General features: G+C 41.6%; 1 protein-coding gene across 1 annotated transcript in view; it reads right to left on the minus strand.

Moving 5' to 3' along the window:
• Positions 1–12,418, minus strand: part of ezrb (ezrin b) — a 28,011-nt gene extending 15,593 nt beyond the window's left edge. The window contains exons 1-3 of the mRNA XM_083899179.1: positions 12,319–12,418; positions 10,279–10,394; positions 3,647–3,730 (exon numbers count right to left, since the gene is read on the minus strand). Coding sequence (XP_083755305.1) covers positions 3,647–3,730; positions 10,279–10,290 — 96 coding nt within the window. The 5' untranslated portion in view covers positions 10,291–10,394; positions 12,319–12,418. The remainder of the gene's footprint in view (positions 1–3,646; positions 3,731–10,278; positions 10,395–12,318) is intronic.
• Between the last annotated feature and the right edge of the window lie 603 nt (positions 12,419–13,021).

Consider the following 13,021-nt stretch of genomic DNA (forward strand, 5'->3'; position numbering starts at 1 on the left):
ACAGCATTTGGTGCACACCAAACGTGTTTGATCCCTTGGTTAGGTTCGTTTGCGTAGGTGTGAATGTAATCTCGGTGCGGACCAAATCAACCAGTCCTAGACCTGCCTGAAGGGGTGGTCTCGGACCGCTTTATCTGCCCTATTTTGGTACGGTTCCTCTGGTGTGAAAGCAACCAAACCAAATGAAATGAAACGGTATAGTTTAATGCATTATGGGGACGAGATGAGATACGGGATTACCAAGAATTTCCACGGGTGCATCAGTGTCGCAGAACGTCAGCACCACAGTTTTTGCGGCGTCCTCTGCCCAGCATCAATCCCCACCGGGCGCGTTACGGCAGCACAGTGCTGCCACGAGCGCTGACTATTTCCAATCTTGTCAATGTCTTGACTATATTTTCTATTCATTTTGCAACTCTTTTGATGAATAAAAGTGTGACTTTTAATGGAAAACACAATAAAATTGTATAGGTGACCCCAAACATTTGAAGGGTAGTGTAAATCTACCTCCAGCAAAATGGTGTGCACACACTGTATCTTTAAAGTGCTGATAGAGATGCGGAAAATGATACGATTAATTAGAGGCGGATTAAATCTGAATCTGGGAACACAGGTTCAGTAAAGTGACATCACAGCAGCTGGTTTGACAGGGTGCCATGACTTTTTAATGGGGCTGCCGTTTTTTGCTCCGGCTGTGAACTTTCGAGAGCTTTCAACATCCCAGATATTCCTTCTAAAGTAAGGCAATTTAAAATTGGGTTTTTCCCCAATACAGTTTAAGACTTTTTGACATTTGCGAGTACACAGGAAAAACTTATCAGGTGATTATTATTAAATAATTGTTCGAACTGAATCCACATGAAGATAGAACCACACAAATCTGGAGGCCCAAGTTCTTAAGAGTGCAGCTTTTTATAAGCCAAAGCACACGTCTATTTAACTCTGGTAATGATTAAAAAACATGGATAACTCAGTGAGACTTTTGCAGTCATTTCCAAATGTTTACAGGTCCAATTTTCAGTGAAGTCTGTCGCCTTGTCTTCTCGTCAGAGAGGGAAAGTTTGCAGTCTGAGTTTTGGGGATGTCGGGCCGTGCGGTGAGCCAGAGGAATGCCACTGGTCTGAAACGGCATTACTCACTGCATCCTCCGAGCTGAATGACGAATTAAGTCCTCCAGCAGCTTAGAAAGGGGAAGGGAGGGGCTCAGCCCCTGACGGGCCCCGAATAGGGAAGTGCCAGAACAAAGATGAAAGATTGTGTTTTGAGGTGGCGAGTGGTGTCGGGGTGCTGCTGCTGCTGCTGCTAGTCATAAGGAAACTGGTCTTTTACTGTAAGACCACACATTCATGATGACTGAAGGGAAACGGCGTTACAAAGACGGTACATTCTGGTTTAATATTATTGTACAATAACGAAGTATTTTGGAAATGTTGTTGGCACCATGTGATGCTGGACTACTTGGACTAGGATTCTGTTGTTGTTGTGTTTACAGCTGTTCTCCACTTGGAAAAGCTTTGGCAGTTTTTTTCCACATGTGGGTTGGGTGTCTCAGAGAACTCGTTTCATTTATTTTGCTCCTGGCACCTGTCAAGACTTGGATCCAGTTCAAGACATAGTTGAACTGATTTTGTCGTTTAAAATGAATCCCACTCACACAGCTTTAAACCAAATAATTTGTCAAAAAAGCTGAAAGTGAAAGAACGCCACAATGTCAAGACACACAACAAAATACTCGCACAACAAGATAAACACACTGCCAACTGAAGTAAACAGCCAGTACATCTATTGTAAACTGTGTCTTATATACAGTACTGTGCAGAAGTTTCAAGGCACCACCACTTCTGTCAAATTCTGTGATCGTTGGAATTTGGAATGAAGTGATGCGACTTAAAGCTGTTCTTATATATCAGCGAGCTGTCAATGAGTTTCATGTCTTGAAAAAACCTGGCATAATAGGCGTTTTTTACAGCAGATATTACTTTAAATTAAATAGTTGGACAAACCCAGGATTTAGGTTTCACTCCAGTATTAACAGAGCTGTGTTATTGTTGAAATGTAAGGGTAGATCACACTAAATACTTGAAACCTGTCACCATTTATGCGCAGTAATGTATATTTTTTTTATATTCACCTCAAGGCAAAATGAAAAGAGCAGCAGCAGTAACACTCACATGGAGGTGAAACTGAAAATGTGGGTGTGTAGGGGAGTGGCAGGCGTCTCTCTTTAAGAGCGGCATGACAGGGACTAAGGCTATGATCAGCAGTGACCACACGGGCCACACCAGAACTCACATTCACTCCCCAGAGTGAGCTCACTTTGGTTAGTCAGCATTTCCACGGAACCTGTCGAACACCACTGTGACTAATGTGCAGAGACGTTTACAGCAACAGAGGCAACAGTTTCAAACTGAATCAGGCCTCTCACCGGAATTCAGGGACACGTTCACGTCACGAGCAGCAACTCTGAGAAGAATTCATCTGTCGCAGACTGCTCAGATAAGCTATCAAGCCACACAGAGAGTTTCACAATCGCAAATAAATACATAACACAAATGTTTTTGCACTAAAGTAGAACAGTGAGCTGTCTGACACAGGGAGTGGGTGATGATCTGGGGCACATGAGCCATTCTAACAAGTAGGTACTACAATTTACCAACCGCTATAAATGGAACGATGTCAAAGGTGAGCGGCTTTCTCTTCCTGCGACGAAACCACACGTTTAACCAGAATACACAGAGCACTGACATCAATGTCACACCATTTAGAACAAACTCAAACCATTTTGTGTCGTGCTCAACATGACTGCATTCAAATGTTTTCTTTGTGTTTGGAAGCAAAAATGTTCTCTCTACACAGTTGCCACTCACAATAAGAATCCCCAGAAGTGCAGCCACAACACACACAGTCTGCTACACTTGCTATTGAAAAACGAGTTAGGCAGGAAGTGGCTAAAACAATGCCTTTCCTACCCCCCCGCCGCGCTGTCATACAGCCTCAAGAGAGCTCACGCTAATGACATGTCATCTACATTTGGATTTTAGGTGCAACAGCATTGTCAAAGAGGAAGAGAGGACGTTATGCATAATGTGTATGTATGTATATGTATATGTATATATATATATATATATATATATATATATCATATTTTATGAGTGGTGTTCTTATAACAGTTAAAAAAGTCACCACAGAGGCCATGTAGCTGAATTGACCAAAATCTAAATGTTCACATCATCCGTGCTAAAGGCAGTGCAATGAGCATGTAGCACAAACATGGGTGCAGATATGAAAGTAAAACAGAGCAGCAGTAAATCTGTGTTTCAGGTTGTTTCGTGTGTTTTTATTTTAAGAGATTCCACTTCTTCATGAAAGCGTGGCGACGATTTCCTCTAACTCGGTGACTAATTTGGTGACAAAATGAGAAGAAACGCAGACTGTGATTGATGGGGAAACTTCAGTGTCCTTTTTGAGAGACAGGCAGAGACTGATAAGGGACTCTTGAGGCCAAAAGCTCCTGTGATCTCATCTGTAAGAAATAACTTTTCAGGCCTGGGTGTTTCGTGAATGGAAGGATTTCAAAACTCTCCGCTAAAATAAATGCGATACCATATTCACATGTTTGTGTGTTTGTGTGACTGTGTCACTGTACCTGGTCAAACAGCTGTTTGCCGGTGGTGCTGGGCTGGATGGCAAACTCCAGCTCAGCGTCCATGGTGGTGACGCGCACATTGACCTGTGGAAAAACATGAGAAAGAAAAAAAAGTGAGTTCAGAAGCAGAGTCGGAGCAACAGGGACGACCAATACGAGGCACTACAGAGCGCTGCTTTGATGTGTGAGCGCAAGTGTGTGTGTTTGCAGAGTAAACACACAGTGTTCCGTGTTGTTTATCTCTGCTTTCTTAGAGACAGACCGGCTGAATGAAGAGATTATTTCACAATGTGAAACATAGGATAGGACAATACGTGAATGCACTGCCCTGTAATAAAAACATTTATATTCAACAATGCCTTTACGCACCAGCGAGAAATATCACACGTGTTATTCTGGACGACACGAGGAAGCTCCCATTCACAGAGGAAAAAGGCAAATGTTGTATTCCTGTTTAATGATTGATAAGAGTGACCTGTGCATACAACCTCACTGGAACTTGAAGCATGGACAGAGAATGTTGTGTCCACTTACCCCAGTGATTACCGCGCAAAGTCAAAACCACAGCAAATATACAAATGACTGGCGCGCTACACAGACACAAGTTGTGTCCCATAATAATTCTGTATTGTAGGTGGCATCTGAATTTCACATAAAGGCCTCACAGCGACAACGACGCACCGATATTTACAATAACCGCTTTGAGGTAACGCACACACTGACGCTCTTTCCCGTGCGTATAATGTCAGACGCCTCTGGTATTTGCGTGGGGTTATGAGAAGACAAAGACTCTCCCCAAGTATTGACTGAACTTATTACAGCCCAGTGAAAATGACACAAAGAGGTTAGTGGACACAGTAGGGAGAGAGAGAGAGGGAGAGAGCTCGCCAACACAACACGCCAGTGACATCTTTCAACTCCAGCCCATTGTGAGCGGCGCTGAACAAAAAAAACTCAATGACGCCCACTGCTGAAGGGGACGTCTGGGCCCGAAACAGTGAGTCAGAGCACCGTGGACTTCTGTGAAGATAGTAAGCTGCACAGGCTGAACAAGTCAGCGACTTAAATCCTGCAGGGAAGGCAAATCCTATCACAGCATTGACTGGAAAGCATCGCGCCAAGGCACACTCCAGGATATTAGAAGACAGTTGTCTAGACAGTGGATATTAAAGGATGCCCCATGGGATTAAAGACATCGGATATACGCTACCGTTCAAAAGTTTGGGGTCATTTAGAAATGCCCTTATTTCTTTCAATGAATCAGAAAATACACTCTATACATTGTTAATGTGGTAAATGACTATTCTAGCTGCAAACGTCTGGTTAATAATGTACAGTGGTGTATAGAGGCCCATTTCCAGCAACCATCTCTTCAGTGTTCTAATGGTACATTGTGTTTGCTAATCGTGTTAGAAGGCGATTGGATGATTTGAAAACCCTTGTGCAATGATGTTAGCACAGCTGAAAACAGTTTTGCTGGTTCTTTGATGAAGAATATATTTTGAATAAAAATCATTATTTCTAATATTGTCAATGTCTGGACTATATTTTCTATTCATTTTGCAACTCTTTTGGTGAATAAAAGCATGAGTTTTAATGGAAAACACAAAAAAAATTTAATTATTGATGGCGCCCTAACTTTTGAACAGTAGTGTATAAAAGCAAACTTTTTAAACTGATGAAAATTAACTGATTTCACACTCGGAGCCCCCAGGGAGGTTGTAGTTTGGCCACATGTGCACACAATTTAAAACACTTGGAAATGAACTGCCCGGCAGAGCAGCTTGTACCAGCTTCTAGAAAGACGCATCTAGAAAGCAGAGGCAGCAGGAGGGGGGAGAAAGTAGGAACACTGCATTTACTTTACACAGCAAAACAAAGCTCTCCTTTCAGTTGCAGCCTCAGCCCCAGCAGCCCCTTGCTATCATCGTCTGCATCCTGGAGGGGTCAGATTCTCAAAAACAACCCCAAAAAAAAGGAGCAGTGAGAGAATAGTCAAGGAAGCCACATCCTCTGTCTAAAAATTATTATTGTGCATCAACAGCAGCAGTGCTGACACTTCTTCTTGCATCTTTCAAACTTCACTTTATTTATAGCAGCTACAGAAACACCTAGGCACCGAGTGGAACATGTGAATGTGTGGAGCAGAACTGCCAACAGAAACCACCGAGTGAGTGAGTGATATCCGATCTCAAAAAGAAGTCCACCAGCAGTAACTCACAATAAACTGAGGCCATTCACAGAGGTAAAGAAAACATGACACATAAGCTAAAAATACACTCGGCAACGACCCAGAGTTCCACAATGAGCAGATTCAGAGGAAAGTGCAGGCGTTCATCTGAACCATATACCATACCATACCATTACTGTAGTGAGCAGCCCAATAATATTAAGCACTGGCTCGCAAATCGAGCCCGTATTAGTGACACATACAGATGTTTTTCAAAGACTCGGACGAGGTACAAAGCCGCGGTAACCAAGAAACAACAACAACAGCAGCAACACAAACTGAATAGTAACCAAGGTAACGCGGAGGAAACAACTACATTAATGTCATCATCAACGTTGTGCCATGGCCATTCATGGCAGTTTTTAGAAGTGTGGTTGTATGAAGTATTTGACACGTCATCGGCAGCGACTTTGAAGAGCCAACACGGCAACGCTGCCACCGTGCATGTCGCCATTTTTGTGCCATATGATAATCAATACGCCGGGGCAAATATCGGTATTTTAATTAACAAATGACGGAACGGTCAGGGAGGCTAACGAGGGGAAACTCGGGTGTAAGTCACGAGAACGCTACGTCAAGAGATGCTCCATCCATGTTCAAAATATAAGACTTTATGCACTTTGTTCTCCATGTTGTGAATAAATAGAGAAATCCTGCACTTTTGACTTTTGGCGGACGTTTTGTTTCCTTTAGATATACAGATATCACTATATCATTGTCTAGCAATATATCGCTGCTGGAAACTGAAACTTGTAAACCCACTCACTCTTCCACACCAAAGTCCAAACAGTCGACCTCATCAGTGTTGAAGTATCAAGCAACAAAAAACTTCTATACTCCTCTGTTTAGAGCGATATATTCACAAAGAGTAGTTCAATATTTTGCAGAACTGGACTTGTTCTCTTTCTCGCTGAGAATTTGACTCCATTGATGGCGATTGCTGAGCATAAAGCAACAGTTAGCATGGCAGTGTGCAAAAGTAGCTAAAGCTAAGCTAACCCAGGGACTACACCTACATGTTTACTATACCCACACCCAAACAAACTAGACAAACTAGTTCACTGTATTCCAAACAAAACAAAGCATATATACAGCCTTTAGTGTCATCTTCATTTGCAATTTGTTTCATTTTATTCATAAGAAATATGGAATCCCTGTCTTGTCAAAAAAGTGTCCAACAATGCCAGCAACTGCCTTCATGTTTTATTGTATTGTCCAAATACTCCTTCATTTGCTTAAGGTCAAAGGTTGCTTTTTGAAATTGCTTCTTTGTCTGAAAAATGTTTGAGTCTGAGATGATTCATTGACAGGAATTGGAAATATTCTGTGAAATAAATCGATGGAGCCGTTCACCAAGAACAGCAAACATGGACGCGAATAGCTGCCCTACAGCTTTTTACAATGGCGAGGGTTAAAGTGCCGCTCTGGGTCACGTTAGAGGAATGAGGTGGTCATCGCCTCAGTAGTTAAAGAGTGAATAGGCTACACGGCATTCTTCAGACGACGCCAATCAATATTTAACCCCCCTTTGCATAGTTTGCTCGTCTGTAACCGAGTCTTTTACAAAGAGCGTTGCCGTGGGGACGCAGCTGAGGGCAATATAACCATAAATGACGGCGACTGTCTGAGTGTAGCGCAGTGGATTGACAAGGATGGAGACGGTAAAGCCCACTGTGTCTTTCACCAAGGCTGATTGTTGAGAGTAGTTTCCCCCCTGCCAATGGTGACCATTTGGGGATTCCATCAATCAGGACAAGAGAGGGCGTTCTGAACATGACAGGAGTTATTAATTATTTAAAGAAACAAATACCAACAATAGAAGTGGACACGAAAAGGAAAACACCCATACATGTTGATTGTGACCACACCTTTGTACTGTATGGTTTGTGTCATGGCACCGTGACCGCGAGGAAACAGGATTCTGGGAGAGCCTAAGGATAACCATCGTTTCCTGCTGACAATGTGTCACTCAGACGATATTATGTGCAACATGAGTCAGAGGCACTTGAGCGCAGGTTTAGTCTGATCTCATCCAGCCTCCCTGCCAGCACGGAGCGTCTTGGTGCTTTGAAATAAAAACCAGTTCCTTCTTTTACCAAACGCACCACAGTGGAATGTTTGAGACCGCGCCAGGTTTCTGATCTGTAATGGGTCAGGGCTAAAGGTTTGCCCTGTCAATCAGAACAGGCTAGTTCTTCAGGCTAGTTCACAACTTTGTCCTTTGATTGAGTGTTTCTTACTCCAAATAAATTACAACTGTGGTGATACAGGTCAGGAGGGAATAAGAGGAGGATGACGAGTTCCAATCACATCCGCCAAGAAAGGGCGTTTTGGGACCACGAATTGGAATATCGCAAAATTCCACCCTTGCATGTTTTTTTGTGTGTAGATAACCAATACGCTATTTTGGGAAAACGTCGTCGTCATCCTCTTCTTGTGTTTGGAGACTGTTCGGTCTGTCCGCTTTATGATAACCTTTATTTTTCTTTCCTTAGTCGCCCTGGCTTTCTTCACTCAGTTTCTTACTATAACTCCTATAATATAAACCTTGATGTCGCGGGAATTTGTCACTAACCCAACGTCTTCTTCTCTGGTTTTGGTACAACTACAGCACCACATACGTAGAGTCATTTTGGGTGCTTTTTTGTGACATTTCCTGAAACGATGCTGCCATGTTTACGGAGAAATTTTTCTCCAAATGACAAAGACCGTTCACATTTCGTACCATTTCCGTGTGGATAGAATTCTTCTGTGGAAAACTCTACTACAGGTTTTATGATAATTCAAACCTTTTATTTTGTAATTTTTTAATAGTGACAGTGACTATGGAAAGCCTGTTTTAAATACCTTTAGATACAACATTGGCAGTAAACGTGTACTTTAGAATTCCACTGTAAATACAAGCAAACCGTAGTAGTATAAAGCTTGTACATGGCACTAAAAGAAAGTGGAAGTGATTTAAACTTGAGCTGCAGTCACTATTAAGTTCATTTTTAATCATTTTAATCCTTGATTAAGGGTTAAGAAAAATCCTAATTTTCATCAAATCAATAATAATTTCCTTTCCTACTACACTTCAAAGTGGACATCCGTTTAAATGTTTCACTGCTCTGAAGTTGTGATATGACCGCTCATTTATTTGCATATCTCAATGATAAAAACCAAGCTTTCACAGTTGATTAAAGCTTCCTGGACAGAGAGTCTGAACCTCTTGGTATAAATGAGATAAAAGAAAAGCTGTTTCATATTATTGTATAACAAAAAAAAAGGTTGTTTGGCGGCAACTGGGGCAGCTGCTATCAGACAGACATGATGTCATTTCCACAGAGGCGCTCATGACAACACTGAGGCCATTCTAAACAAACCCACAACACACTTTATATGATGCTACACTGCTGCTGACCGGGGCTGTCGTCACTGTCATCACAACACGCCGCTCTTTTCAGCAGCAGCTCATCCGTCACCGTGATCTCTCGCAGTCCCGTCCTGTGTTTTTAATCGTGTCTGGAAATGTGTGTGTGTGTGTGTTTTACTCATCATTTCCATCACTTTTTCCCCCTCTCTTCACGCTGTACAATATACATACACTGACTGTTATAGAACGCCTACGAGAAGTTTCCAAGCACCGAGCTGCGGGAGGAACGTGCACCATGTGCAGCTGAAACTGTACGTAGCAGTCAGGGTGGGGCAATGTGAGTCAGGACTTCATCAAACACCATATTTTCTGTAGTTTTTAAGCCATTAACGGCATAAAATACTGTTTGACACAGTTTTAATACGTCACCGGGAACAACACGAGGTGGCGAGAACCCACATAATCAAACATCTGCCTCCCTTCCACTTCTTCAAAAATGTGAACACACACAGAATAAATTCAACAACAGTATGGATCCTGTGACCATGTCCACCTCCTACAATGTAAACACACTATAAATGAATCACTGCTTATCTGTGTCCGTGTGTGTTTTTCCAAGAATTAAAGTCTCACAGCTCTGATGATGTACATGACACACCCCTGGGATATAAGATGAGCATGTGATTTGAGTGGAATGACCCTTTTAAATAAAGAATACTGTGTATGTGTGTGTGAAAGTTTGAATGAAGTTCAAAAATCTAATTTAAAAAGTAATTCAAGATTATTTTTCTACCACATTAGAAACATTTTAATATGTCAAATAACAGAGTTACATGTTAGCTTAAATTCTGAATCAGCTACAGGCTCATTTTAGCACAAAATACCATTTTTAAATTAATTAAAGTCATACTCAAGTCAGTTAAAGTCACTTAATTATATTTTTGTGTGAAAACAAACTAACTACTAACCCTAAATTCGTTATATTACACATGAGTGATACAACAAGCACGGAGTGAAAAATGTGAAATAAATCAAACGCTTTCTTACCGCTTTAGGCATTTTTCTGTCCTGTTCGTGGCTCTTGTACGAGGAGCTTTGGGGTTTGTCTTCACCAGAGACGTGTGTTCGTGCGGCGGAGCTTCTTCCTCACCGTGTCCGTCCGTCTGTGTGGAAGCAGAGAAAGAGGAGAAACGAGTTTGAGCCACTTGAGTGTTACTTAAACCCGGCGGAGAGCAGCCCGACACTCCTGAAGACGACAGTCATCACGATGAATCACCGACACTTCCGTCAAGCTGTCGGCAGGACGACACCGGAAACATCTGCCTCGCCTTCAGAGTAAAAGTCGGTTCGTCCACGACTCGAAACGATTCAGTTAAGAAAACTTTAAATTATTGAAAACACAATTCAAACCGATTAATTGATTATCAAAATAGTTAATCATACCACTTTTTTGTGTCGGATACCAATATCAAAAACCCAAAGAGTATTGATTATTTTTATAAATACAGTCATTTTAGACCATTTGTGTTGAGTCATTTCAAAACACATAATCCAGTAGAAGTAAACAGCGCAAACATGACTCAGTTAAACTGCAATTGCTGATTAATATTCCCATGTTCACAGTCTGTGCATAGATATACAAGATATTTGAATTGTATTGGATGCTACATTTCTATTGGACTGATATCCAGGGATTTTGAGTATCAGTATCAGTCCGATATTGGCAGGCCTGTAGCAAGAGGGCAGGCAAACCAAGCAATTGCTTGGGGCCCCAAGACAACGACTGGTTATGAATAAAATGCAACGACAAACTGTGTGAGCACCCCTTTGACAGTCAATGCAGTAAAGTGCAATGACGCTGTTATCGGGATCCCCCTCAAGGGGGCCCCTCTCAGTCGTCGCTGACAGCAGCCAGCCGGCCATGTTCGTGATCTCTGATGCCAGCAAAATACAAAACCTCGGCAGTCATCACGAAGCGGAATTATGCATCAGGAAGCCATTGTCCATTTTGCTTGGGGCCCCCAAATTCCTTCTAACGGCCCTGGATATTGGTCAAAATCACTGGATCGGATATCTGACAGATATAAAAAAAGGTAAAATCCGATATGAAATCCTATGTCACTGTGCTCACACTGTAAAAATGTAAACAAAAAAAAATCAGCAAAAGCATTTTAGCTGAGTCATGTTTTGGCTGTTTATTATCACAACAACATGTTACGCAGTCAGAGAATTATGTCTTTGAAGTCACTTGACAAAAATGTGTTGCTTGATAGGACTAATAGCATTGCCTATTGCCTATTCATCACTTTTCTCATTTTTGTACAAACCCGTATTTGTTTTATTCTGAAATCTTGAACCGGAAGTCCTTGACTTGGATTCTACCTTGACGCTTTTGACTCATGTAAGCATCAGAGCAGGTTAAATATGGTCCTCACTCAGCTCAGCTCGCCTCGCCTCACCCACAGGCTTGTGTTAAAGTTAATATACCACACCCTGCGCTGTTTTACTCTTTTTTTTTTTTTATTCATTTTATTTTGACGCATTCATTTGCACACAAACCAACACCCCAGCTCACACTGCGCAAACAATGACACACAGCTGCGTTTGTTGTTAGAAACACAGAAAACATTGGAAACACAGGTGACCATCAGTGGTCAAGACAACTGTTTACACTGTAAATGTTACCAATGATACTCTCCACAGAATATAATCTCTGTTGTGTGTGTGTGAATGTAGGTTCACACTCACACACACACGCTACAGAGCCACAGGGGAAACAACCAAAGCGCAGCAAACAAGAAAGTCCACCTTTTCACTTGAGGCGAGCAAACATTTAGAAGTGTAAAACAATAAATAACAAGAATAAAATGGTAGAAACTGAAGGTCTGTGTGTGTCTGTAATACGCTACTCACTTTAATCCCACAGACACCTGTTGTGAGATTTGTCTCCTTTGAGCAGCGCAGACATAAAGTGCGCGGGAAATAAAGTGTTGTTGTTGTTGTTTTTTTAACAACTTCTGAGGACTTTTTCAGCTACAACAAACACGTGTGTTGTTTAAATAAATACAAAAAAGAAGAAAATCTTACCCCCGAAACTGGTGTGGTTCACGACACGACAGAGTCTCTCACAGGCAGCTGCGTGTGTGTGTGTGTGTGTGTGTGTGTGCGGGGTTTCTCCTCTTACTCCTCCTCCTCCTCCTGTCTGCCAGGACCAATATGTCGCTGCCTCTGCCTGCTGTTCCTGCTCTCACCGCCAGGGGTTCAGAAACCAGGGGACCTGAGCTGAGGGACAGTTTATACACACAACAGAAGATTTAACAGCCAAACTAAGACACAAAAATAAATACTATCATTATAAGTATGACATATTAACGTTTAAAAAAAACATTTACACGTGAGAAGTTGTTATGACTTGTCCAGTCATACAGATATACTATTATAATCACTTTAGTGTAGCATATTATGCTAGCCGTATCAGACACGACTAACCATACTCGGGTGTACTTGCAAACTGTTTGTTTATTGACTGAAGCATACAATTGCCAGTCAATATAGTAGATCGCCCCCTACTGGTATGGCGGAACATTTCCAATACGTCACAGAAGTGACATCATCAGAAAGTGTCGGGTGAATAAATAATCCACATAAATGTTACATTTTGGCAATTTTATTTAAAATTAAAACAATATATATATATATATATATATATATATATATATATATATATATATATACTGTACATCCACATCATGTAACACAACTGTGGCGTAAACAGATACGACTGAAATGA

Source organism: Microchirus variegatus, assembly GCF_963457635.1.
Source record: "Microchirus variegatus genome assembly, chromosome: 12".
In the NCBI taxonomy this organism is placed as follows: Eukaryota; Metazoa; Chordata; class Actinopteri; order Pleuronectiformes; family Soleidae; genus Microchirus; species Microchirus variegatus.